This window comes from Ranitomeya variabilis, chromosome 5, assembly GCF_051348905.1.
Source record: "Ranitomeya variabilis isolate aRanVar5 chromosome 5, aRanVar5.hap1, whole genome shotgun sequence".
Lineage (NCBI taxonomy): Eukaryota > Metazoa > Chordata > Amphibia > Anura > Dendrobatidae > Ranitomeya > Ranitomeya variabilis.
This window is the reverse complement of record NC_135236.1, coordinates 421,420,507-421,445,821: the sequence shown is the minus strand read 5'-3', so window position 1 is coordinate 421,445,821 and position 25,315 is coordinate 421,420,507. Positions and strand designations below refer to the sequence as shown.

The 25,315-nt window shown below is 44.1% G+C and overlaps 1 protein-coding gene across 1 annotated transcript in view; it reads right to left on the bottom strand.

Annotated features, from left to right (window-relative positions):
- NUP107 (nucleoporin 107) overlaps positions 1–25,315 on the bottom strand; it is a 161,048-nt gene that overhangs the window by 20,891 nt on the left and 114,842 nt on the right. The window contains exons 15-21 of the mRNA XM_077265241.1: positions 23,709–23,768; positions 23,253–23,398; positions 23,123–23,171; positions 22,300–22,369; positions 21,859–21,977; positions 20,467–20,505; positions 300–450 (exon numbers count right to left, since the gene is read on the bottom strand). Coding sequence (XP_077121356.1) covers positions 300–450; positions 20,467–20,505; positions 21,859–21,977; positions 22,300–22,369; positions 23,123–23,171; positions 23,253–23,398; positions 23,709–23,768 — 634 coding nt within the window. The remainder of the gene's footprint in view (positions 1–299; positions 451–20,466; positions 20,506–21,858; positions 21,978–22,299; positions 22,370–23,122; positions 23,172–23,252; positions 23,399–23,708; positions 23,769–25,315) is intronic.

The window sequence follows — 25,315 nt, the reverse complement described above, 5'->3', positions numbered from 1 at the left end:
CTGTCTTCGGTGCCGCCGCAGCCTCTTTCTCTATCAGCGGTCACCGGCACCGCTTCATTAGAGAAATGAATAGGCGGCTCCGCCCCTATGGGAGGTGGAGCAGCCTATTCATTTCTCTAATGAGCGGTCCCACGTGACCGCTGAACAGGGGCGCCGCGGACCGGCTGAAAAACCCCAACGGCCCGGTCCCGGTCCGCGGACCGGCGGTTGGGGACCTCTGTTCTATACAACCTGCAATTCCCACTTGTCCTCAATTCCCTAGATTTTTTAGGGAAAACATTAAATATTTGTGCAATAACCTGCTTCCTTTGCAAGCTCCAAACACTGATGGCGCTGTTCCGGCTCTGTCACATTTTCCAGAAATGCTGCATATTGACTGATGCCCAGGTCTTGTGGAAGGTGGCTGACATAGAAGGCAATTAAACCAACATGTTTCTCATTCACAAGTTTCTAAAGGGAAAAAAAGGAAGAAAAAAACCCAAACCCAAAATGAGTAAATCAAGGAGTGAGAGTAAATCTTTAATCAAAATATGTGAACAAAATAACACTAAAGAAATAGTTCAAGGGTATTTCTTTACAGTACAACGTATGCCTGGAAAACTGCAAGTTGTCAAAATGTGGAAAAGGAAAAGGTTGCAGCAGCAACGTAAAATACATCTCCTTACTGACCAAATGTGTGGGTGCAATGGCCAAGAAGATGTTGGTTAGTAACGAGATACACTGAAGCAATGCTATTGCCTTTTCAGAATATGAGGATCAAATGCAAACTTTATCTGGCCTGTTGCCAACTCTTCAGACCATGCTCCTTTACACAGCGTTCCAAAGTATTATGCAAGTTGAATTTTAGTGTCATAAAGATGTTATTTTTTTGGGATAGTATAGTGTCTCGATGGCTTTTTGGTCACTGAAATCAATCAAATGTGATAATTAGTTTGCCATGTGATCCAAATCTAAACTACTTGAGAAGGTTGTTCCACGGTATTAAGCAGGCCACATGTTTCAAGCAATATGGTAAAAAAAGATCTCTGCTGCCAAAAAGCTTCAAATAGTGCAATGCCTTAGGCAAGGTATGAAAACACATTAGATCATCAAACTGTGAAGAGATTTGTGGCTGAAGCGGAGCACAGGCGGCTTCATGCAGATAAAGACATAAAAAAGGTTTCTGACAAACAAATTCATCAGCTTAAGAGAGCAGCTGCTAAAATACCATTATAAAGTCACAAACTGGTATTTGAAGCTACTGGTGCCTCTGTATTCCCGCGAACCTCATGGTGTAGGACCCTCCAGATACTTGCAGATATGCATAAACCTACTATTCGGCCACCTGAAAACAGTGCTAACGAGCAGAAACTGTTCCAGAGCGCCCAGATATACATGAAGACTACCGTATATACTCGAGTATAAGCCGACCCGAGTATAAGCCGACCCCCCTAATTTTGCCACAAAAAACTGGGAAAACTTATTGACTCGAGTATAAGCCTATGGTGGAAAATACAGCAGCTACCGGTGAATTTAAAAAATAAAAATAGATGCTCCATACCGTTCATAATTGCCCCAAAGGAGGTTCCATATAAAGCTGTGCCATATATAATGCTCCATACCGTTGATTATTGCGCCATAGATGCTCCATATATAGCTGTGTCATATAGAATGCTCTGCACCGTTCATTATGGCCCCATAGATGCTCCTCATAAAGCTCTGCCATATACAATGCTCTGCACCGTTCATTATGGCCCCATAGATGCTCCTTATAAAGCTGTGCCATTGCTCTGCACCATTCATTATGGCCCTATAGATGCCCCATATACAATGCTCTGCACCGTTCATTATGGCCCCATAGATGCTCCATATAAAGCTGTGCCATATACAATGCTCTGCACTGTTCATTATGGCCCCATAGATGCTCCATATAAAGCTGTGCCATATATAATGCTCTGCACTGTTCATTATGGCCCCATAGATGCTCCATATAAAGCTGTGCCATATATAATGCTCTGCACCGTTCATTATGGCCCCATAGATGCTCCATATAAAGCTGTGCCATATACAATGCTCTGCACTGTTCATTATGGCCCCATAGATGCTCCTTATAAAGCTGTGCCATATATGCTCTATAGCGTTCATTATTGCCCCATAAATGCTCCTTATAAAGCTGTGCCATATATGCTCTGCACTGTTCATTATTGCCCCATAAATGCTCCTTATAAGGCTGTGCCATAAATGCTCTGCACTGTTCATTATTGCCCTATAGATGCTCCTTATAAAGCTGTGCCATATATGCTCTGCACTGTTCATTATGGCCCCATAGATGCTCCTTATAAAGCTGTGCCATATATGCTCTGCACTGTTCATTGTTGCCCCATAGATGTGCCATATAAATCTGTGCCATATATAATGCTGCTGCTGCAATAAAAAAAAAAAAAAACACATACTCACCTCTCTTGCTTGCAGCTCCTCAGCATCCCATCTCGGCGTCTCTCCGCACTGACTGTTCAGGCAGAGGGCGGCGCGCACACTAGTACGTCATCGCGCCCTCTGACCTGAACAGTCAGAGCCAGAGGACGGGAAGACAGAGCGGCGCCCGGCGGTTGGAACGTGGACAGGTGAATATAAAATACTCACCTAGTCCCGGTGCTCCCCCTGCCTGTCACACTGTCTTCGGGTGCCGCAACTCTTCCTCTGTCAGCGGTCACTGGCACCGCTGATTAGAGAAATGAATATGCGGCTCCACCCCTATGGGAGTGGAGTCCATATTCATAACTTTAATGAGCGGTCCCACGTGACCGCTGAACGGGGAAAGCTGCGGCACCCGAAGACAGTGTGACAGGCAGGGGGGAGCGCCGGGACTAGGTGAGTATGCGACAATCCTCTCTCCCCCTCACCCGCCGACCGTGACTCGAGTATAAGCCGAGGGGCACTTTCAGCCCAAAAATTTGGGCTGAAAATCTCGGCTTATACTCGAGTATATACGGTAATTTTAAAACAGTCTTGTTTATGGATGACTAACTTGTAACCTTGAATGGTCCAGATGGATGGAAAAGTGAATGGTTGGTGGATGGTCAACATGTCCCAACAAAATTGCAAAGTCAGCAAGGAGAGGGCAGAGTCATGCTTTGGGCCAAAATCATGGGGATAGAGCTAGTTGGCTCCTTTAGAGTCCATGAAGGTGTGAAAATGACCTCTGAAAAGTATATGGAGTTTCTGGCTAACCACTTCCTTCCATGGTACAAAAAGAAGAATTAAGCCATCTGTAGCAAAATTCTCGTCATGCATGACACCATCGCATGCTGCAAAGAATAACTGAGTCACTGGCCGATTTGGGCATTTTTTTTTTATTCAAATGTGTTTTTAATAAATATAAGGAGTACAATAGAACATTTCACATTAAGGTATACATTTCCATTTTCCCCACTCTTAACCCTCCCGCCCCCCTCCTTCCCTTTTAGACAGCTCACGCCTTCCTCTTAACATATCCTGTAGTATTATATACGTTATCCATATACAATAACTTATTTGTACACGAGTACACCATAAATATATAGGAGAACCCTCCTCAGGCCTAACTTCTCTTAGCCTCCCCTAGCCTAGTTCCAACCAGGGCATCCACAATTTATCAAACAGGCCTATCTTCACTCTTTTCGGATATACACCCTTTTCCAGGGTAATGACCTGCTTCACATATTTAAGATATTCTCCCCTCGAGGGAGGTTCCTCCCTGATCCAATTTTTGGCTATGACCTTTCGAGCCATGTATAGTAGTCTAGTGATTGCTATTTTCAGCTTGTTATCCACAGTTATCTCTTCCACATATCCTAGCACGCACATTAAAGGTTCTCTTGGAATTACACATCTGTATGCCCCTTCTATCCGGCTTACAACCACCAACCAAAAAGCAGTCAATCTCGGACACGACCATAACATATGAAACATACCAGCACTATCATTCCTACATCTACGGCATTCCGAGTCAGATCTCAGCCCAGCTCTATACAGGACATCCGGGGATCTATACACTCTGTGTACAATATAAAGCTGGGAGAGCCTATACGGCTCATTCAGTGATAGTTTCGGTATCCATTCTAATACAGACTCCCACTTTTCATCCTCTTAACGACCCAGCTCTCTTTCCCATTTAGCCCTCGCGCCAATCAGATATAATAATAGGTGAGTGTGAAGTAGATCCTTATATAAAGATGAAATAGCACCCCTCGTTGTCTCCACTCCACAGATGTAGTCTAATACTAAGTCGTTTTGAATTTGGAAACAATCCCCCTCATTCTGGGCCACAAACGCATGCCGTACTTGTGCATACTGGAACCCCCCAGATGTCTTAAGACCGTATTCCGACTGTAGCTGGGAAAAGGATATCAACTCCCGTCGCTCTAAAATCTGACAGGCATAGCGGATCCCCCTGGCGTGCCATTCTGGTATTTGTCCCATCGCCAAAAACTCCGGTAGATTATTATTAAACCACAGCGGAGAAAACCTGGTCAGACAAGTAACCCCGCAAATTTGTTTAACTCTCCCCCAAACTTTATATATCAGAAATAATGTTGGGTAGTTCTTCCCCAGTATCCCTAGGGATCCATCTTCCAGACACTGTACCGCCGGACTTCTCTTCACCACCCTTTCTATCAAAAGTTGTGCTACATTGGTAGACGACTCATGTTCCCAGCCCTTTAAATGCTGACATTGGGCAGCCAAGAAATATATTTCAGGGTTAGGTAAAGCCAAGCCTCCCACGTCCTTAGGGCGTTGAAGCGTCTCCAATCTAATTCGCGGGTGTTGCCTCCCCCACACCAAGGCCTCTATATAAAGAGTTAATCAATTTGAATTTTACACGTGGTATCCAGATAGGTGAGTTATGGAGAACATACAGTATCTTAGGCATCAGAATCATCTTAATGAGATTAATTCGGCCTACAACAGATAAATGCAACTTAGACCAAGCTCCTACCTTTGCCTTAAGAGTTCCCAGCACCGGTGTAAGATTCATATGCAAGTAATTCGTGGCCGATTTGGGCATTAAAGGAGAGAAACTCATGGTGTGGCCACCATTCTCTCCTGACCTCAACCCCATTGAGAACCTTTGGAGTATCCTCAAGCTAAAAATCTATGATGGTGGGAGACTGACAGCTGACACCCTGCAGTATTGGACTCGGCCGGTTTTACGACCAATTGGGGCTGATTAACCCCTTATACACTGCTGTCAATCGCTACAACTTAGTTAAGTTGTTGCAAGTGGGGTCACAAGACCCTCATAGTAACTATCGGACCCAAGCGATGAGAATTGCGGGTCCCGATGGTTACCATGGTACCCAGAGGTCGTGTGATGACCCCAGGGTACGGTGGCCTGTGAGATCCAGCTATAAGCTGAGTCCCACAAGCGGTGTCAGTGAGACATTCATGTACTGCAGAACACCAGTGCTGCAGTATATGAGACCAGTGACCAAACTGAAAATCATACAAGCCCACGGTGGGACTAAATGTAAAAGTAGAAAAAAAAAATTATGTGAAGAAAAAACAAAAACAAAAAAAAAATCACAAAAAAGTTCACACATATAATGAAAAGCTGTTTCGCCACTGAAAACACAGCTATTGTGATAAAACAAAACAAAAATAAGTACACTTTCGGTAATTGGTATCTCCAGGTCCGCTCTATAAAACTGGCATGTTATTTATTCTATATGGTGAAAGCCGTAAAAAAATATAAGCACGCCAAAAATGTCGCTTTTCCATACTAGTGACTCACAAAAAAGTGACTAAAAAGCAATCAAAAACTCATATGTAAAAAATATTATAGTATAAATGAAAAAGCTAAACTGTCCCGCAAAAAACAAGCCCATTCGGCAAAAAAATGTAAAGTTACAGCTCTCAGAAGTTGACTATGCAAAAACAAATTCATTTTTTAAAAATATGTTGTTATTTAGTCTGTACAAATAGCAAAGCAGAAAAAAAAATATAAATCTGGTATCGCTGTCATTGTACCAACCCGATGAACAAAGGAGTTATCACCTTTAACACAACGGCGCAATAAAACCCAAAAAACGGTAATTAGTCTTACCGGTAATAGTATTTCCAGGAATCCATCCTGACAGCACCATGGAGGTTGTCTTCTTATCCACAGTGGGACAGGAAACCACGAGCATAAAAGGACCCTCCCCTTACCAAACATCAGTGATTTTCAAAGTACCACATCTGGATGGATGCCAAAAAGAAAGTTTTATTTAACACAAACAAGATACAAATGTTTACATCACATCAATTCTTAGTAAATCAGCATGGGAAGGGAAACTAGTAGTGCTGTCAGGATGGATTCCTGGAAATACTATTACCGGTAAGACTAATTACCGTTTTCCAGTTCATCCACCTGACAGCACCATGGAGAAGTACCAAAGCAGACTACTTCCTAGGGTGGGAATACTGCCTGGAGTACCCTCCTGCCAAAACTTAATTGTGTTGACATCACGTCTAGTTTGTAATGTTTGGAAAATGTACTAAGATTTGACCAGGAAGCGGCGTTACAAATTTGATCTGCTGAAGCGCCCTCTTTTTCTGCCCATGAGGCTGCCATTGACCTAGACGAATGCGCTCTGATATATCCCGGCGGATCCCTTCCCCGGGCTTTATAAGCCGAAATTATTGTAGACCTAATCCATCTTGCAATTGTGGATTTAGACACTTTTCTACCCTTATTTGGGCCTCTAAACTGAACAAACAGATTATTATCCACCCTCCAGGGAGCTGTAACCTCTAGGTATTTAAGAACCGATTCTCTAACGTCCAGGTTATGGTAGAGAGACTCTTTTTGATTTCTGGGAGACTGAAAAAAGGAAGGAAGTATGACCTCCTGATTAATATTCGATTCGGAGACCACTTTCGGAAGGAAAGCTGGGTCCAGTCTCAGAACTAATCTATCATGAAAGACCTGTAAGTATGGATCCTGAATAGAGAGGGCCTGAAGCTCTCCTAGTCTCTTTGCCGAAGTAATGGCTACAAGAAAGGCCGTTTTTAGGGACAATTTGCCTATGTCTGGATTATCCCCCGAATTAAACTGGATTTTACACAATTCATTAAGGACCAAATTTAAGTCCCATGGTGGAATAGTTTTCCTTATTAATGGTTTTAGTCTTGTAACTGCCCTGGAGAATCGACTTATCCATGGGTGAGCTGATAAAGTGCAATCATAAAAAACGCTAAGGGCCGCTAACTGTACCCTTAAAGTGCTAGGTCTAAGACCTGCTTTAAACCCTGCCTGTAAAAAGTCAAGGATTTTAGGTACGTCAGGCTGGTCAGTATCGACTGTAGTTTCTCCACAGTAGCTGCAGAATTTTTTCCAAATTTTGGAATAGATTGAGGAGGTTACTGGCTTTCTACTTGCTTTTAATGTAGAAATCACCTCATCTGATAAACCTTTTGCTCTCAGGACTTGCCGCTCAGGATCCAGGCCGATAGACGAAGGGTTTCTGGATTCCGATGGCGAATGGGACCTTGAAAGAGGAGATCTGTTCTTTGTGGAAGAATAACTGGTTTCCCCTTTGACATTTTTTTCAGTAACGTAAACCAGCTCCTCTTCGGCCAGTACGGTACCACCAGCAGGACTGTGGCTCTGTCTTCTGCAATTTTCCTGAGAGTTCTTGGTATTAGTGCAAGTGGAGGGAACGCATACAACAGACCTCTTTCCCATGATTGGGAGAAGGCATCGACTCCCGCCGGGTTTTCCTGGGGGTTCAGCGAGTAGAAGATGCTGACCTTCGCATTTTGTCTGGTCGCAAAGAGGTCTATCTTCGGGTTCCCCCACTGATGGCACAGGTCTTTGAAAACCTCGTTGTTTAACTCCCATTCTGTTGATAGAACTGTTCTTCTGCTTAAGAAGTCCGCCACTTGGTTGCTGGAGCCTTCCAAGTGAACAGCCGAGACCGAGAGTACCGTCACCTCTGCCCATCTGAAGATTCGTTCCGCCAACTGTTGCAGAGCCCTGTGCCTCGGACCACCCTGATGTCGAAGGAAAGCAACTGCTGTTGTGTTGTCCGAGAGCACTTTCACGTGTTTGTTCTTCACCAAGGCTTGTGCTGAAGACAGAACTTTCCAGACTGCGAGTAGTTCTCTGAAATTTGAGGACCGCGAACTGTCTTCCCGAGTCCACAGACCCTGGTAATATCTTCCCTGGATGTGACCACCCCAGCCTTGTTGACTTGCGTCCGTGGTAATTATAACCTCGGGAATATGATTCCAAACCACTCCTTGCCTGAGATTGTTGGGATTCGTCCACCAACGTAACGAGGTCTTCACTTGGTTTGGTAGCTGTATAATTTTGTCCAAGGACCCCTGTCTTCTGTCCCAGGACGAGAGAATCGCCTGTTGAAGCCGTCTGGAATGAAATTGACTCCAATTTACACAAGGCATGCAAGCCGTCATCAGTCCCAGGATTTTCATGGCATCTCTGATGGAAACTCTGCTCTTCGAAAAAAGATGAATTTTTTCTATTATGCCTCGCAGCTTTTCTTCTGGCAGAAAAGACATTCTCACGTTCGAGTCTAGTATGACTCCGAGGAATTTTATTCTCCGTTTGGGTACTAGATCGGATTTTGACCAATTTACGATCCACCCCAGATTCTGCAGAGTGGAGATTACAAACTGACAGTCGGTCCTGAGTTGACTCACTGTGTCTGCAACCACCAAAAAATCGTCTAGATACGGAACGACTATGATGTCTCGATTTCTTAGGTAGGCTACTACCTCTATCATAATCTTTGTAAAGACCCTTGGGGCCGAAGCTAGACCAAACGGAAGGCAGCGAAATTGGTAATGAAGGACTTTTCCTTCTTTTTCTACAGCGAACCTCAGATATTTTTGGTGGTTCAGGTAGATAGGAACGTGGTAATACGCACTCTTTAAGTCTAGAGTGCACATCACCACCCCCCTGCCCAAGAGGGGAACTGTAGATTTTAGAGACTCCATCTTGAACCGCTTGTACACAACCCAAGAATTTAGATGTTTGAGGTTTATTATAGTCCTTGACTCCCCTGAGGGTTTTATAATGGAAAATAGGCTCGAATAAAACCCTTGCCCTATTTCTTGGGGAGGTACTGGGACAATCGCGGCTGTTTTTAACAGATCCTGAATATCTACCCACATGGGGGATGACGAGACGAGATGGGAGCTGGAGATCAGGAATTTCTGTGGGGGAGGGGAGGAGAATTCTATTCTGTAACCCTGAGCCACTAGTTGTAGCACCCATGGGCTTGTAGTGATTTTTTGCCAGCCCTCCAAAAAATCGGTTAAACGCCCCCCCACACTGATGGCGTCACTTTCTGTGGTAACCCGAGGTTGAGCCTGAAAAGGTGGATTCTTTACTCTTAGATTTAGATTCTCCACCCTTTGGGTAACTCCACCTTCCTTGTTTCCCTTTCCCCCTATAGTCAGTTCTCTGATTGAAACGCGACCTCCGAAAGGGCTGAAACTTTTTACGTTTTTCCTCTGGGAACCCCTTTTTTTCATCGGACGCTTTCTCTAAGATGTCGTCTAGTACCGGCCCGAATACCCTCCCGCCTGAAAATGGGATGGCGCAGAGTTTATTTTTGGAATGTACATCCCCTGACCAATTTTTAAGCCAGATTGCTCTTCTGGCCGCATTTGTTAAGGACTGATTTCTGGCCGTAAATCTCACTGACTCCGCCGAAGCGTCTGCTAGGAAATCTGTTCCCAATTTAAGAAGAGGAAGGGATTTTAATATAGCTTCTCTAGGGGTTTTAGAGGAAAGTTGATCCGCTAGGTCATCTACCCATAAGTGCATAGACCGCGCTACTGATGTCGCTGCTATGTTTGCACGCATTACAGCTGCTGAGCTCTCCCAGGCTCTTTTCAAGAGACTGTCAGCTTTCCTATCCATGGCCTCTTTTAAGTTAGATGAATCCTCAAAGGGTATTGCTGTTCTCTTGGAGACCCTGGCTAGAGGAACGTCTATTTTGGGAACATCTTCCCAGTCTTTGACTTCCGCTGGATCAAACGGGAGGCGTAATTTAAAGTCTTTAGGGATAATTAGGCGTTTTTCTGCCTCTTCCCACTCCTCCAGAATCATCCCGCGAATATGAGCATTGACGGGAAAGACTTTTGAGGTGTGGGCTCGTAATCCCCCGAACATCTCGTCTTGTATTGACCGAGAGGTTGGCGGTTCTTCAATCTGCATGGTGTGCCTTACAGCACCTAACAGCTCATCCGTGTCCACTGAAGAAAACAAGTACTTTTTTCCCTTCTCAGGAGGGTCTCTAAACTCGTCTTCTTCCAGATCTGAATTGGACAATTCTCCCTCAGACGTAGAGTCCGAATCCCTCGCTCTCTTTCTATTATCCGGCTGTGAGGTTTGAGGAGCCATTAAGCCGGAGACTGATGCCTGCACCTCCTCCCTGATAATAGCACGCATGTTAGACATGAGAGCAGCCTGTTCTTCACCCAGGATGCGATTAGTGCAGGGCTCACACAAAGGTTTCTGCCATGTGTCTTTCAATTTAATGGAGCATATAGGACACTTTTTATATTTTCCTTTCTTAGCCACAGTGGCGGGGGCTACCTACAACAATAGAAACAGCCCCGTTTTAGAAGGATGTACGTGTCGGTGGGAGGTAAGCCTTAGTGGTTGCCCTCACTAGGGGACTTACGTGCGCCTGGCTCTCTCCCTCTATCCTGGCGGTATCCTCCATTTTTGGATCAACTGCAGGATAACTCTAATGCTCTTTTTTTACCTTTTATGCAGTTTCCTGGCGTTGGAGCGTTCGCGCTCGCCGGCATGCCCCGGAAGTGCTCCAATTCCCTCATGGTGCGAGACGGAGACGCCGACACCGCCCACCGCTGAGCGCAACCCGGAAGTAGCTATGCCGGTGTTACAGCGTGCGGCGCTCCAAGATGCAGCGCTGCGACGAGCTGCAGGGACGCTCGCCCGCAGACCGGAGAGAGCCTGGGCGGCGGTGAACTGCAGGGCCCCCCCCCCCCGTTCGCAGGAGCAGGCCCCGGGGCGGCGTGCGCGGTCAAGAGCCTTCTCAGGAGTGACCGGCAATCCCAGGAGCAGCGCTGCACTGGGTAAGCTGAGGGACCCTGTGTCGGGTTTCAGCATATGGGGTCTTGCAGTGGGAAGGGTAAAAAAGGGCCTAAACCCCCCGATCCACACTCCCCCAACGGGGCTGCCGGGGACTCGTAGTTCCTATCCAAAGTGGGACAGGAAAAACACTGATGTTTGGTAAGGGGAGGGTCCTTTTATGCTCGTGGTTTCCTGTCCCACTGTGGATAAGAAGACAACCTCCATGGTGCTGTCAGGTGGATGAACTGGAAAACTGAATTGCTGTTTTTTGCTCATTCTGTGTTTGAAAAATCTGAATACAAAGTGATAAAAAAATATTATGTACCCCAAAATGGTACTAAAAAAATCTGCAACTTGTCCCACAAAAAATAAGCCCTCATACAGCTCTGTTCGATAAAAAAAGTTACAGCTCTCAGAATGTGGCAAAAAAACATACTTTTTATAAAAAAGCATTTTTACTGTGCGATAGCAGCAAAACTTAAAGAAACACAACTCCGATATAAATCTGGTATTGCTATAATCGCAAAGACCAAAAGAATAAATCCACCTCAACACTTATAAAGCACGGCGAACCGCGCAAAAATAAAAATTCTTGTACTGCTATTTGTTTATTCTACCTCCCAAAAATCGGAATAAAGCTTGGCTCACATTTACCACCACTGGAGCAGATGCCAAATGGAGTGTCTCCATCTACCTCATGGTGGGTGATTACCTTGGGGGTTTCATCTGAATCACATTTTTGTGGGATATACATGATCACCCCGACGTGCGTGCTCAGAATGTGATCCCAGCCTTATACTAGAAATGATCGAATAATATTATGTACCCCAAAATGTTACCAATAAAACCCCTAATTTATCCCGCAAAAAAACCCAGCCCCCACTAAGATGAATCATCTGTCACTGGAAATATTGGTGTTCCCATCTTACTGGTAGAACAAAGACTCTGGAAAAGTGAAATGGCTCCCAACCCCTCAAATAAAATCCAGTGAATTCTGCACTTCCAAAATCCAAATACCCCCCTCCTCCTGAGCAGACTTTGCCTAAACCACAGTAAGCAGCCATGTTTGGTACTATTGTAATGGAGAGAAGGCACTTAACAGGTGTGTATCGCCAGTAGCACAAGCTGGGCACAATGTATGGGGGCGCCACAATATATGGGGACACAATGTATGGGCACTAGACTGGCAGATTTGCAATTCTCCAGAAAACAAGTCTGACTTGGATGTTCTAAAATCGTCACTGCAGCCGCAGAGGAATTCATTGAGAGGTGCCATTTCTATAATGGGGTCACTTTTGGGGCTTTTCTGCTGTTGATTAACCTGATCGCTAAACAGCGTAGCGAGAAAAAAATTCGAAACGCCAGAATTACGTTTTTTGGTCGCCGCGACATTGCATTAAAATGCAATAGCGGGCGATAAAAAGAACATACAGTGGGGCAAAAAAGTATTTAGTCAGTCAGCTATAGTGCAAGTTCCACCACTTAAAAAGATGAGAGGCGTCTGTAATTTACATCATAGGTAGACCTCAACTATGGGAGACAAACTGAGAAAAAAAAAATCCAGAAAATCACATTGTCTGTTTTTTTATCATTTTATTTGCATATTATGGTGGAAAATAAGTATTTGGTCAGAAACAAACAATCAAGATTTCTGGCTCTCACAGACCTGTAACTTCTTCTTTAAGAGTCTCCTCTTTCCTCCACTCATTACCTGTAGTAATGGCACCTGTTTAAACTTGTTATCAGTATAAAAAGACACCTGTGCACACCCTCAAACAGTCTGACTCCAAACTCCACTATGGTGAAGACCAAAGAGCTGTCAAAGGACACCAGAAAGAAAACTGTAGCCCTGCACCAGGCTGGGAAGACTGAATCTGCAATAGCCAACCAGCTTGCAGTGAAGAAATCAACAGTGGGAGCAATAATTAGAAAATGGAAAACATTCAAGACCACTGATAATCTCCCTCGATCTGGGGCTCCACGCAAAATCCCACCCCGTGGGGTCAGAATGATCACAAGAACGGTGAGCAAAAATCCCAGAACCACGCGGGGGGACCTAGTGAATGAACTGCAGAGAGCTGGGACCAATATAACAAGGCCTACCATAAGTAACACACTACGCCACCATGGACTCAGATCCTGCAGTACCAGATGTGTCCCACTGCTTAAGCCAGTACATGTCCGGGCCCGTCTGAAGTTTGCTAGAGAGCATTTGGATGATCCAGAGGAGTTTTGGGAGAATGTCCTATGGTCTGATGAAACCAAACTGGAACTGTTTGGTAGAAACACAACTTGTCGTGTTTGGAGGAAAAAGAATACTGAGTTGCATCCATCAAACACCATACCTACTGTAAAGCATGGTGGTGGAAACATCATGCTTTGGGGCTGTTTCTCTGCAAAGGGGCCAGGACGACTGATCCGGGTACATGAAAGAATGAATGGGGCCATGTATCGTGAGATTTTGAGTGCAAACCTCCTTCCATCAGCAAGGGCATTGAAGATGAAACGTGGCTGGGTCTTTCAACATGACAATGATCCAAAGCACACCGCCAGGGCAACGAAGGAGTGGCTTCGTAAGAAGCATTTCAAGGTCCTGGAGTGGCCTAGCCAGTCTCCAGATCTCAACCCTATAGAAAACCTTTGGAGGGAGTTGAAAGTCCGTGTTGCCAAGCGAAAAGCCAAAAACATCACTGCTCTAGAGGAGATCTGCATGGAGGAATGGGCCAACATACCAACAACAGTGTGTGGCAACCTTGTGAAGACTTATAGAAAACGTTTGACCTCTGTCATTGCCAACAAACTATATATTACAAAGTATTGAGATGAAATTTTGTTTCTGACCAAATACTTATTTTCCACCATAATATGCAAATAAAATGATAAAAAAACAGACAATGTGATTTTCGGGATTTTTTTTTCTCAGTTTGTCTCCCATAGTTGAGGTCTACCTATGATGTAAATTACAGACGCCTCTCATCTTTTTAAGTGGTGGAACTTGCACTATTGCTGACTGACTAAATACTTTTTTGCCCCACTGTATCTGCACCAAAATGATATCATTAAAAACGACAGCTCGGCACTCAAAAAATAAGCCCTCACCTGACCCCAGATCACGAAAAATGGAGACGCTACGAGTATCGGAAAATGGCGCAATTTTTTTTTTTTAGCAAAGTTTTGAATTTTTTTCCACCACTTAGATAAAAGAGTACCTAGACATGTTTGGTGTCTATAAACTCATAGTGACCTGGAGAATCATAATGGCAGGTCAGTTTTAGCATTTAGTGAACCTAGCAAAAAAGAAAAACAAAAAACAAGTGTGGGATTGCATTTTTTTTGCAATTTCACAACACTTGGAATTTTTTTTCCCGTTTTCTAGTACACGACATGCTAAAACCAATGATGTCGTTCAAAAGTACAACTTGTTTAGCAAAAAATAAGCCCTCACATGGCCCTATTGACGGAAAAATAAAAAAGTTATGGCTCTGGGAAGGAGGGAAGCGAAAAACGAACACAGAAAAACAGAAAATCCCAAGGTCATGAAGGGATTAAACTGCACAGAACAAAATTATCTTAGATAATATATACTGTATTCAACTAATGCAAAAAGTCATAGTTACTCACCGATAACGGTGTTTCTCGGAGCCCATGACAGCACTACGGAGAGAGGGGATCCGCCCTTCAGGGACAGGAAACCTACAGATAAAAGGGCGGTACCTCTCCCTCGCATCAGTTGCTTTACAGAGCATCGGAGGACCTCCAGGTTAGTTTACAACAGAGAAAATACCATATTATAACATTTCTTAAAAAAGGAACCCCGTGCCTAAATTTTAATATATAAACTATATAAATCATATGTAATTAAAGGTGCTCACCGCACTCGTGATGGGAGGGAATAAGCGAGTGCTGTCATGGGCTCCGAGAAACACCGTTATCGGTGAGTAACTATGACTTTCTCGGTCCCCCATGACAGCACTACGGAGAGAATTGCAGAGACTAAGCTTAGGGAGGGACCACTGCCTCAAGAACCCTTCGACCAAAGGTCAGGTCAGACACAGAGGCTAGATTTAATCTATAGTGCCTAAAAAAGGTTGACGGTGATGACCAGGTGGCCGCCATACAGATCTGTTCTATTGATACCTCTGACCTCTCAGCCCATGAGGTAGCTACTGCTCTTGTGGAATGCGCTCTTATACCGGCTGGGATCGCATTTCCCGTGGATGAATATGCCAACGCTATCGCCTCTTTTATCCACCTTGCCAAAGTACCTTTAGATGCCCGGAATCCTTTTCTGGGACCCTGAAAACAGACAAACAGAGAGCCTTCCTTCCTATACTCCCTGGTGGAATCTAGGTATTGAACTAGGCATCTTCTGACATCTAGATTATGGAAGTTCTGCTCTTTCTCATTTTTAGGGTTCGGGCAGAAGGACGGCAGGGATATTTCCTGTGACCTATGGAATTTTGATGCCACTTTTGGCAAATAGGCCGGGTCAGGTCTTAGAGTGACTGTATCATCCATGATTTTTGTAAAGGGGGGGTTAGAGGACAGGGCTTGAATGTCGCTTATCCTGCGCGCAGATGTTAAGGCTACCAAAAGAATGGTTTTAAGAGATAGTATTTTAATGGGAATCATGTCTATGGGTTCAAATGGAGGACCAGATAATGCTGAGAGGACTAAATTTAAGTCCCATGGGGGCATTTTTTGGGTAACTACAGGTTTTGCTCTTGTTACTGCTTTAATGAATCTTATTATCCATGGGTTGGCAGCAATATTCTGGTTATAGAGTGCACCCAGGGCTGCTATCTGTACTTTAAGAGTACTAACCGCTAACCCTTGTTCCAGACCTTTTTGTAGGAACTCAAGTATTTTATTAATTGAGGGTCCCCCCTGGATCTTGACTTTGGATACAGACAAGAATTTTTTCCATGTTTTCCCATATATCTTAGTAGTAATAGATTTTCTACATTTTAATAATGTTGTAACCAAGTTGTCTGAGAAGCCTCTTTTTTTTAATAGTTCCCGTTCAAAAACCAGGCTGTCAAATGCAAGTTCGTCTCCTGTGGGTGGAAGATCGGTCCTTGCTGTAGTAGGTCTGGCAAATTCGGTAGAACCCATGGGTCTGAGACCGATAGCATCCTTAGCCAGGAAAACCATGTCCTTTTGGGCCAGAATGGGGCAATAAGGATCATTTTTGTTTTGTCCTCTCTGACTTTCCGAATGACTGCCGGAATCAGAATGGTTGGTGGAAAAGCGTATGTCAGTTTGTGTGTCCATGGAATCAGAAAGGCATCCAGAGCCTGAGGATTCCCTTCCGGGCTTAGAGAACAAAATTTGCTTACTTTTTTGTTTTTGTAATTGGTGAACAAATCTATTGTTGGGGTTCCCCACATCCTCGTGATCTGGTTGTAGACAGACTGATTCAGGGACCATTCGCCTTGTTTCAACTGGGTTCGACTCAAGTAATCTGCTTTCTCGTTTTTTGAACCTTGAATATGCAGTGCAGAAAGGGATAGTAGATTTGTTTCTGCAAGGCTGATAATTTTGGCGGAGGAATTCATCAGTGACAGAGACCTTGTTCCTCCCTGGTGATTTATGTAGGCTACTGTCACTATATTGTCTGAGAGAATTCGGACATGATGTCCCCGAATGTAGGTAAGGAATGATAGAAGAGCATGATGTACCGCCCAGAGTTCTTTTTGATTTGAGGATGCTGACAGTTCCTGAATTGACCAGTTGCCCTGAGCCACTTTGTCTGCCATGTGGGCCCCCCACCCCTTGGGACTTGCATCGGTTGTTATCAGAGATATTTTTGGTACCCAAGGAATCCCTTTTCAAATATTCTGGTTCTTTCCCCACCAGAGAAGGGAATGAATAACGGAGGAATTTAGAATGACCCTGCTTTCCAAATAGTTTTTTAATATTAACTGCCATTCTAGTATGTGCCACTGAAGCTCCCTTGTGTGGAATTGTTATAAAGGGTATCGCCGGCAGGCATGAAGATAGAGACCCCAGCAGTGACATTGCCCTCCTTAGAGTCATGGAGGGGTTTTGCAGTGTTTGTGCCATCATGGTTAATATTTTGTCTTTTTTGGGGCCCGGGAGTCGGCATTCTTGAACCTGGGAGTCTAACGTCAGCCCTAGGAACTCCTGCACTTGAGAGGGTTCCAACTTTGATTTTTTTATATTTATGAGCCAACCCAAGTCCGTTAGAATAGTCATTACTCGGTCTCTCTGTTCTCTGCAACTTTGAGCCGAGTCGCTGGCAATAAGAAAATCGTCTAAGTAAGGGACGGGACTATGATAATGTTTTGTTCCCTTATGTGGGCCATCATCTCCGCTACTATTTTTGTGAATATCCGCGGAGCAATAGAAATCCCGAACGGGAGGGCCCTGTACTGGAAGTTTCTTATTTTTCCCTTTATGGATACCGCCATCCTGAGAAATTTTTGAGAATGTTCGTGGATGGGCACATGGTAATATGCGTCGGTTAGGTCTATCACAACCATGTAGCAATTTGGAAAGAGAATTTTTATTGTAGATTTTATTGTTTCCATTTTGAACTTGTGATTTGTTACATAATTGTTTAGATTTTTCAAGTTTATAATCGTCCGAAAGGACCCGTCGGGTTTCGGTACTAGAAACAGAGGGGAAAAGAACCCTTCCTCCATTTCTTGAGGAGAGATCTCCTGAATCACGGCTTTCTGCAGTAGGGAAATAATTCCTTTCTCTAATGCCGCTTGTTCTGCTGCCGAAGACCTCGTCTTTGTCACTACGTAATTTAGGGGGGGGGGGGAGAGAAAGGAAATCTATTTTTAGACCAGATTGTATGAGTCTTAAAATCCAGGTGTTGTTGGATATTTTTTCCCAGGCAGGAAGAAATGAGGTGAGCCTTCCCCCCACCGTAGGGAAAATGTCATTTGGAGGGTTTTTTATCACGGGAGGTGTTGCCAAAGAGGTAACCTCTATCTCGCCTTCTTCCTTCTTCCCATTTATTCTGTTCTCTGGGAGGTCTCCGACGAAAAAATTTACGGTTCCGAAAGGACTGTTTAAATGGGGCTGGCCCCAGATTTGGAAACCCCTTCTTTTTGTCTCCTGCTTTCTGGAGGATGTCATCCAGGGTTTCCCCAAATAAGAAGTTTCCCTCACATGGGATAGAACACAATTTCAACTTTGTTTGGAGATCCCCTGGCCAGCTCTTAAGCCATAGGGTCCTTCTGGCTGCATTGGAGAGGGCAGCGGCCTTGGATGTTAAACGTACTGAGTCCGCTGAGGAGTCCGCTAGGAATGCTGCTGCTGCTCTAATTGCAGGGATTGAGTCCAGCAATTTACTTCTGGGCGACCCGTCCTTGATCTGGCTTTCCAGCTGGTCAACCCACACCATCAAAGACCTGGAGGTGCAGGTCGCTGCAACTGCAGGTCTCAAGCTACCCCCAGCCGATTCCCAAGCCCCTTTAAGAAAGGTATCCGCTTTCTTGTCTAAGGGGTCTTTGAGGGTACCCATATCCTCAAACGGGAGCGCGAATTTTTTCGAGGCTTTGGCCACTGCTACGTCCAATTTGGGTGCCTTGTCCCAAGAAGTGGACGCCTCATCATCGAAGGGATACTTTCTTTTAAGTGAGGGTACTGAAGAATTTCTCCTGTCCGGTTTTTCCCATTCTTTTTTGATCAGTGTTTGGACATTGGAATTTAACGGAAAAGCTCTCCGCTTTTTTTGTCCCAGACCTCCGAACATAATATCTTGAGCCGTATTATCGGGTCTGGGATCCTCAACCCCCATAGTGGCTCTGACGGTTTTAACTAAAGCGTCCACTTCCTCTAGTGGGAAGCAATGACGGCCCGAATCTTCATCGGAGGAAGATAGGGAGGATTTGGAATCGTCAGAGTCCGCGTCCTCAGACAAGGATCGGACAGAGTGAGAATATACCGTCTCCTTCACCTTTTCCTTCCCTTTTTTGGAAGATAACAGGGCATTCTGAACTTCAGATCTAATTATAGTTTTAAGTTCAGATGCGAAGTCAGGGGTCTCTTCACATAATAAACGCTGAATGCAAGATTTACAAAGCTTTTTTCTCCAGGTTACCGGCAAAGCTTTGTTACAGGTGGGGCAGACACTATTTTTCTTTTTCTCCAGGCTCTTCTTACCCTAGTAAGGGAGAAGAGGGAGCCCTATTATAAAAAATGTATACTTTCACGGAGATCACTCACCATCCGGATGTGGAGGCAGGTACCGATTCTGGAGGTGGGCCCGGGTCTGGCAGTGGAGCCTCTTGAGGAGGGGAGTTAGTCCCTGCAGCAGATCTGCTGCGCTGTGTGGATCGACTGCTTGATTCACTTCTTCTGGAGCTCTTTGGGTCCCCTTTCTTATGGTGCTGCTGCCTGGGCTGCAGCTGCTGTGGATCGCTGTCCTCCATGGTTAAACGGAGATAGTGCGACAACTATGTGTGCACCATCTCCCTTTTTGAATTCGGCGCCACCCTCGGCGTTCTGCCTCACTTCCGGTCCTGCGCACATCCCAGGGAGAGGAGAGATTACCGCGCATGCGCGCGGAGATGACCCGGAAGTTAATGCCGCATTTCCGAAGCGGCGGCCACCTTTCTTCACCCGGAGCGTGCAGCGGCCGGCACAAGAGCTCCGGGTGACCAGCGCCCCTTCCTCCCTCGGAGTCTGGCGGCGGCCTCTCCCCCGCACACCCTGAAGAACCCGTCGGTTCCAGCGGTGGCGGCTTCGGGTGCCGGACGAGCCGCAGCAGGAGCCTCCTCGCTGCCAGAACCCGACTGTCCGGTCCCGGTCCTTTGGAAACGGCGTCTTCGTGTCAGGTACTGCCGAAAAGAGGTTCCCCGTCAGGGACAGGAAACCAACTGATGCGAGGGAGAGGTACCGCCCTTTTATCTGTAGGTTTCCTGTCCCTGAAGGGCGGATCCCCTCTCTCCATAGTGCTGTCATGGGGGACCGAGAAACATACATATTCCACAACATATTTGTAGGTAGACATATGCAAATAAGCAAAAACACTTATAGAGGACCTTTCACCAAGTCAAAAATGACCTGTTTTTGCTTTTATTTTATTCCAAAGTATTCAGTTGTAGTTTGTTTAAATGGTTATTGCCTCAGACACTTTTTTTTATCCAGTGCAAATTTTTATTGTCTATACCAACACCAAGAGGGTAGCTCACAGCGGCCTAAATACATGTCCCCTGAGAATCCTGTGAACCATGCCCCCTTGTAAAGAGCATAACAATCATCACTAAATAAAGGCCCATACCTCTAGAGCAGAGTAAAAAAAAAAGAAAAAAAAAAAAATCAGGAGAGCAGCAGGGAATAAATAAAACAAAAGACACCTTTCACTTGGTAAAAGGTCATTTTTTTTTAAATACTAAGAAAATAATTAGTACCTGTACGTAAGTCTTTAGCACCTCCACTGAAATTTCCTCCTAAAAATAAGTTGGCAAATACATTAAGCCAATTGCATTACTTAAAAAAAAAGTAATTAACGGGATTGGCAATACACAAACACACCTGAACTGACAGTTTCCCTATTAAATTTTGACCAAAGTAGAAAAATGTATTCCAATGCAAACATGACTGAGAATAATGACTAAAAAGTACACTTAAAAGTCCAGAATGTGTGCAAGAAAAGGAAAACTACAATAATGCCATTCTTTTTAGAAGGTACTTGAGTGTTTGAAAATGAAGACAAGGATTAAGAGATGACAAGCAGTAAAACAATCACATTTAAAGGGGATCTTTCACAAGTTTCAGGAAGTTCAACTGGTCACATCTTAGAACAGTGGCTGCAGGGCTGAATAAAGCGTATTTTTATTTCCTCATCTCCGTTGTGGAGATGTTAGCTTGTGAAGTTTATATGCCAATTTATTCTAAGATCAAGGGGGAACGCCCCCCGAAATGTTGCACAGGTGTGCAGGACACTCACTTCTCCTTCCACCTCCAAAATGAAGGGTCTCAGCAGGTCCTCGTGGATTAAAATAATAGGAATTCAAAGCATGTGAAGGATTTATGTATTTTTACAGAAGGGTGAATATGTTGCTCATGCACGTGATTTATGCATTGATTTAATGTAAATGAGGAATTGGAGAATACACTGTGCGTTTTTCTTTTAACTGGCTACAAAGTTGATTAACAGACAGGAGTCAGGCAGAAAACAAAAACCTTCCCCAGAGAATGTCAGACCTGGCTTTCCTCCTTGATCTCTGCACCTCCTGTGTATAGTCCAGCAGAGATGTGATGTAATTAGTAACACCTCCTGCAGCATGCATCTCGGGGCACTGTCTGCTGTACTCCTCCCTCCTCCTAACTGACTGCCTGAGATGGAAGCGACTAGAAGTGTTTGTAATGGCGTAGCACTGCGGTACTCTGCGCCGGTGATGCTGAGATCATTACATGTCTCAGAAAATGCTGCTTCCTTAGCTTTTCTGGGGGGGGCGGTTTTTTTTTTCTCCCTGCATGACACAATCTGCTTACGATTTGTCAACGTCATGCAGAGGGGGAAAATACAAGCCACAAGTATGAATTTCCGCTAATGCTCTCACGGACTGATCATAAGTCAGAATCTACACTTTACAAGCTAAAAATCGCCACAATGGAAAGGAGAAACATATAAAAATGAAAAAAAAAAAGTTTACTCAGCTCTGCAGCAACTATTCCTTGATGTGGCCAGTTTAACATGGTAACACAGGTGAAAAGTCTTCTAACATCTTTATGCCAAACAGTCGACAGTACTATTGCAAATTTCAGACTCTAGAACTTATTTTTACACTAAATACTACCTTGGTTTGCAGTCCGAGTGTTCGGAAGAATAATATGAGATGTGTCATAAAACGCAGGAGGTGACCAAGGAGCTGATTTTTTCCTTTTGATAGCCATTCACTGAACTCATCCATTAACCCTAAAATTTAAAAGTAAAGATCATCCAAAAATGAAATGGTTTACACAGGTCATAAGCACCATAATCTGTCATTTTACTTCAGTTACGAGCACCTGATTCTGAGCAAATGGACGCTAGGCTTGTACAGGCATACAGGTATGTGGTAATTACAATCTGTACTAGGGAAGCAAGATCGCAATGTACAACACTATGTATTGGTAATGTGTGGACCTGCATGGCATTAAGTAGGTGCACATAAACTTGTATTTCATTTTACTATGAAGTAATATATGGCACACATTTAAATTAAAATTCCACACAAAGAAATATTTATGGCACTTACCATCCACATCTCCCAGAATTACATACTTCTGAATGATATGGTAATGCTCTTTATTTTCTTCTAACACCCTCTGGAAGAAAAACAAAAAACAGTTTGATTTTCGTACTTTACACCATACATAAGGAATGCATCATGTATTTTAAGTCAGCTTTGTGGTGCCTAAAAAAAAAAAATACACCTTCCTGCACAGTGAGCAATTGTACTCAAAATTTGTGGCTTGGCTCTTTTTGCATTAGCTTCCCTACTTTTTTTTTTTTAAGAATATTGGTGTGGTCAAGCGAGGCCTAATAGATTCGTTATAATTTAAGATTGAAAGTGGTCTATGGCATACGGTAGCCTTGATAGATGTGTAACTGAATAATATAATAATAATAATAATAATAATAATAATAATAATAATATACTAGCCCGTGTTTCATGGGAAAATCAGCCATTCTATGAAAAGGGGAGCACATTTTAATAATTTTTTTTTAGTGATCCCTTGTGGCTGTAAACAATTTTTTTTTTAACATCATATATTCTTTACATTTTTCCCCTGAGAGTCAGGAAAAATAAAAAAAATTCTAATATAATACACACACGCAAGAATCAAGTCTCAATTAAAAAGAAAAAAAAAAGAAAAGTAAAACAGGTAACAATTATTTGAAAATCCAATACATTTTTTTTAGAGCTGTTAAAGTGTAATAAAACCCGAACATGTGTCTGGTCAGGAACTGGGAAAAATGGTGGAGTCTAGTGACATAGCTGACCGCCTAACAACTATATGGCCAACTTAACGTACCATAAGAAAAGAAAACTATCCCAATAAAACTAAATGGCTCACCTTCTTATCAGTAGCTTGTAGTTCCTCAAACACCCTTTCTAATGTCCAGCTACAAAACAAAGTCATGTCAGCATGAGAAGCATAGGAATACTGTACAGTATGGGGGTGTTGGCAATAGGACGCCCCTTACTTTGCTTCCAAGTACTCTCTGGGCAATTCATCTTCTTCTGCAGAGGAGATAAAAGATGCTCGAATCTCTTGCTCAACTAGACTGTCCACCATTACCCGGAAATGTGCCCAAACAGTGTCTTCCCAGGTTTCACAAACAGGAAGGAGCTGCATATCAAAGTAAAATTATCTTGTAGAAATTCAATAGTGTTTAGGCGCAAATTTGATCTTACACAGAATTGGTAATGAAAATGGATTATGTTCTTACAAATGTTGGGTAACTACAGCTAATGGTATGTATTAATTCCAGTATTATTACATTAGTAGCAAAATTATATTTTAAATAAATGTTTACCATACTATAGGGAAACAACCTAACATCACTGTACATAAATGACTGCATCATCATCATTAGCAGTATAACATAACAGCCAGAATATGTATGCTTGTATCCCAAGTAAAAATGTAAGATTCATACCTGCTTTAGGTTTCCACTTAGTGTGGCATAAATCGCTCTTTCATATCTACTGAACTGCTCCTGAGACACAAAACAGACAAAAGTTGAAAAGACATACCATATATATTTGTGTAGAAGCCGACCTGAGTATAAGCAGAGGCACGTAATTTTGCCATGAAAAACTGGGAAAACGTATTGACTCAAGTATTACCTGGGTATGCATTGACCCCTCATCCCCATCCTTGTCTGCATGGCTCCTCATCCCCATCCTTGTCTGCATGGCTCCTCATCCCCATCCTTGTCTGCATTGTCCCCTCATCTCCATCCTTGTCTGCATTGTCCCCTCATCCCCATCCTTGTCTGCATGGCTCCTCATCCCCATCCTTGTCTGCATGGCTCCTCATCCCCACCCTTGTCTGCATGGCTCCTCATCCGCATCCTTGTATACATGGCTCCTCATCCGCATCCTTGTATACATGGCTCCTCATCCGCATCCTTGTATGTATGGCTCCTCATCCCCATCCTTGTATGCATGGCTCCTCATCCCCATCCTAGTCGGAATGGTCCCTCCTCCCCATCCTTGCCTTGTATGCATGGCTCCTCTTTAGTAGCAGGCACAGGAGTTAGCCGCAGCAGCTAGCTCTGCCTCCTGTGACCCACTGCTCTGCCACTCCCCCTCCGTCTTCTGTGACAATAACTGGAGTATAAGCCGAGTGGGGGAGGGGGGGCGTTTTCGGCACAAAAAAAAAAATGTGTTGAAGAACTCGGCTTATACTTGTAAGTAAAAAATAAACACCTTTACTTCAGCATGTACAGAAACTAATACAGAGTAATAAAGGCTTTGGCTGCACTTAAAGGGATCCTGTCACACCCCTCAGGCGTTTGTAGCTAAAAGAGCCACTTTGTGCAGCACTAATGCTGCATTCTGACAAGGTGGCTCTTTCAGTTATGATGCCTGCACACGCTGAAGTAATCACTTATAAAATGTGCCCCTTCATACCCTGAAATCACCAGGGAGGCGGGTCTTTCCTTCCTAATCAGACGCAGCACAGCCGTCACTCAGGGCATGTGCGTGCCGAGCGCCGCCTCCTCTTGCAGCATTATCGTCCCCGACGCCTGCGCTGTAAGTACAAAGGGCAGCGGAACTGTGCACGCCCGAAAAAAAAAACAATGCGCAGGCGCTGGGGACGATAATGCAGCAAGAGGAGGCGGCGCCCACAGGCCTGGAGTGACGGCTGTGCTGCGTCTGATTAGGAAGGAAAGACCCGCCTCCCTGGCGATTTCACGGTATGAGGGGCCACATTTTCTAAATATTTATTTCAGCGTGTGCAGGGAGCATAACTAAAAGAGCCACCTTATCAGAATGCAGCATTTGTGCTGCACAAGGTGGCTCTTTTAGTTACAAACGCCTGAGTGGGTGACAGGTTCCCTTTAATGGCAATTTATGTCACTGATCATGCTCTTGAATGGTTATAAAAGTGTAACACACTGTGCTATTCTGTCATTGGGAAGGCAGGCGACTGATGGACTGTTTTATTCTGATTTACCCATCGATTTAGTGCCATCAACTAAAGACAACCAGTGTAATGAAATTCTTAGTTTATATAAACAAACTATTACAGAAAAGA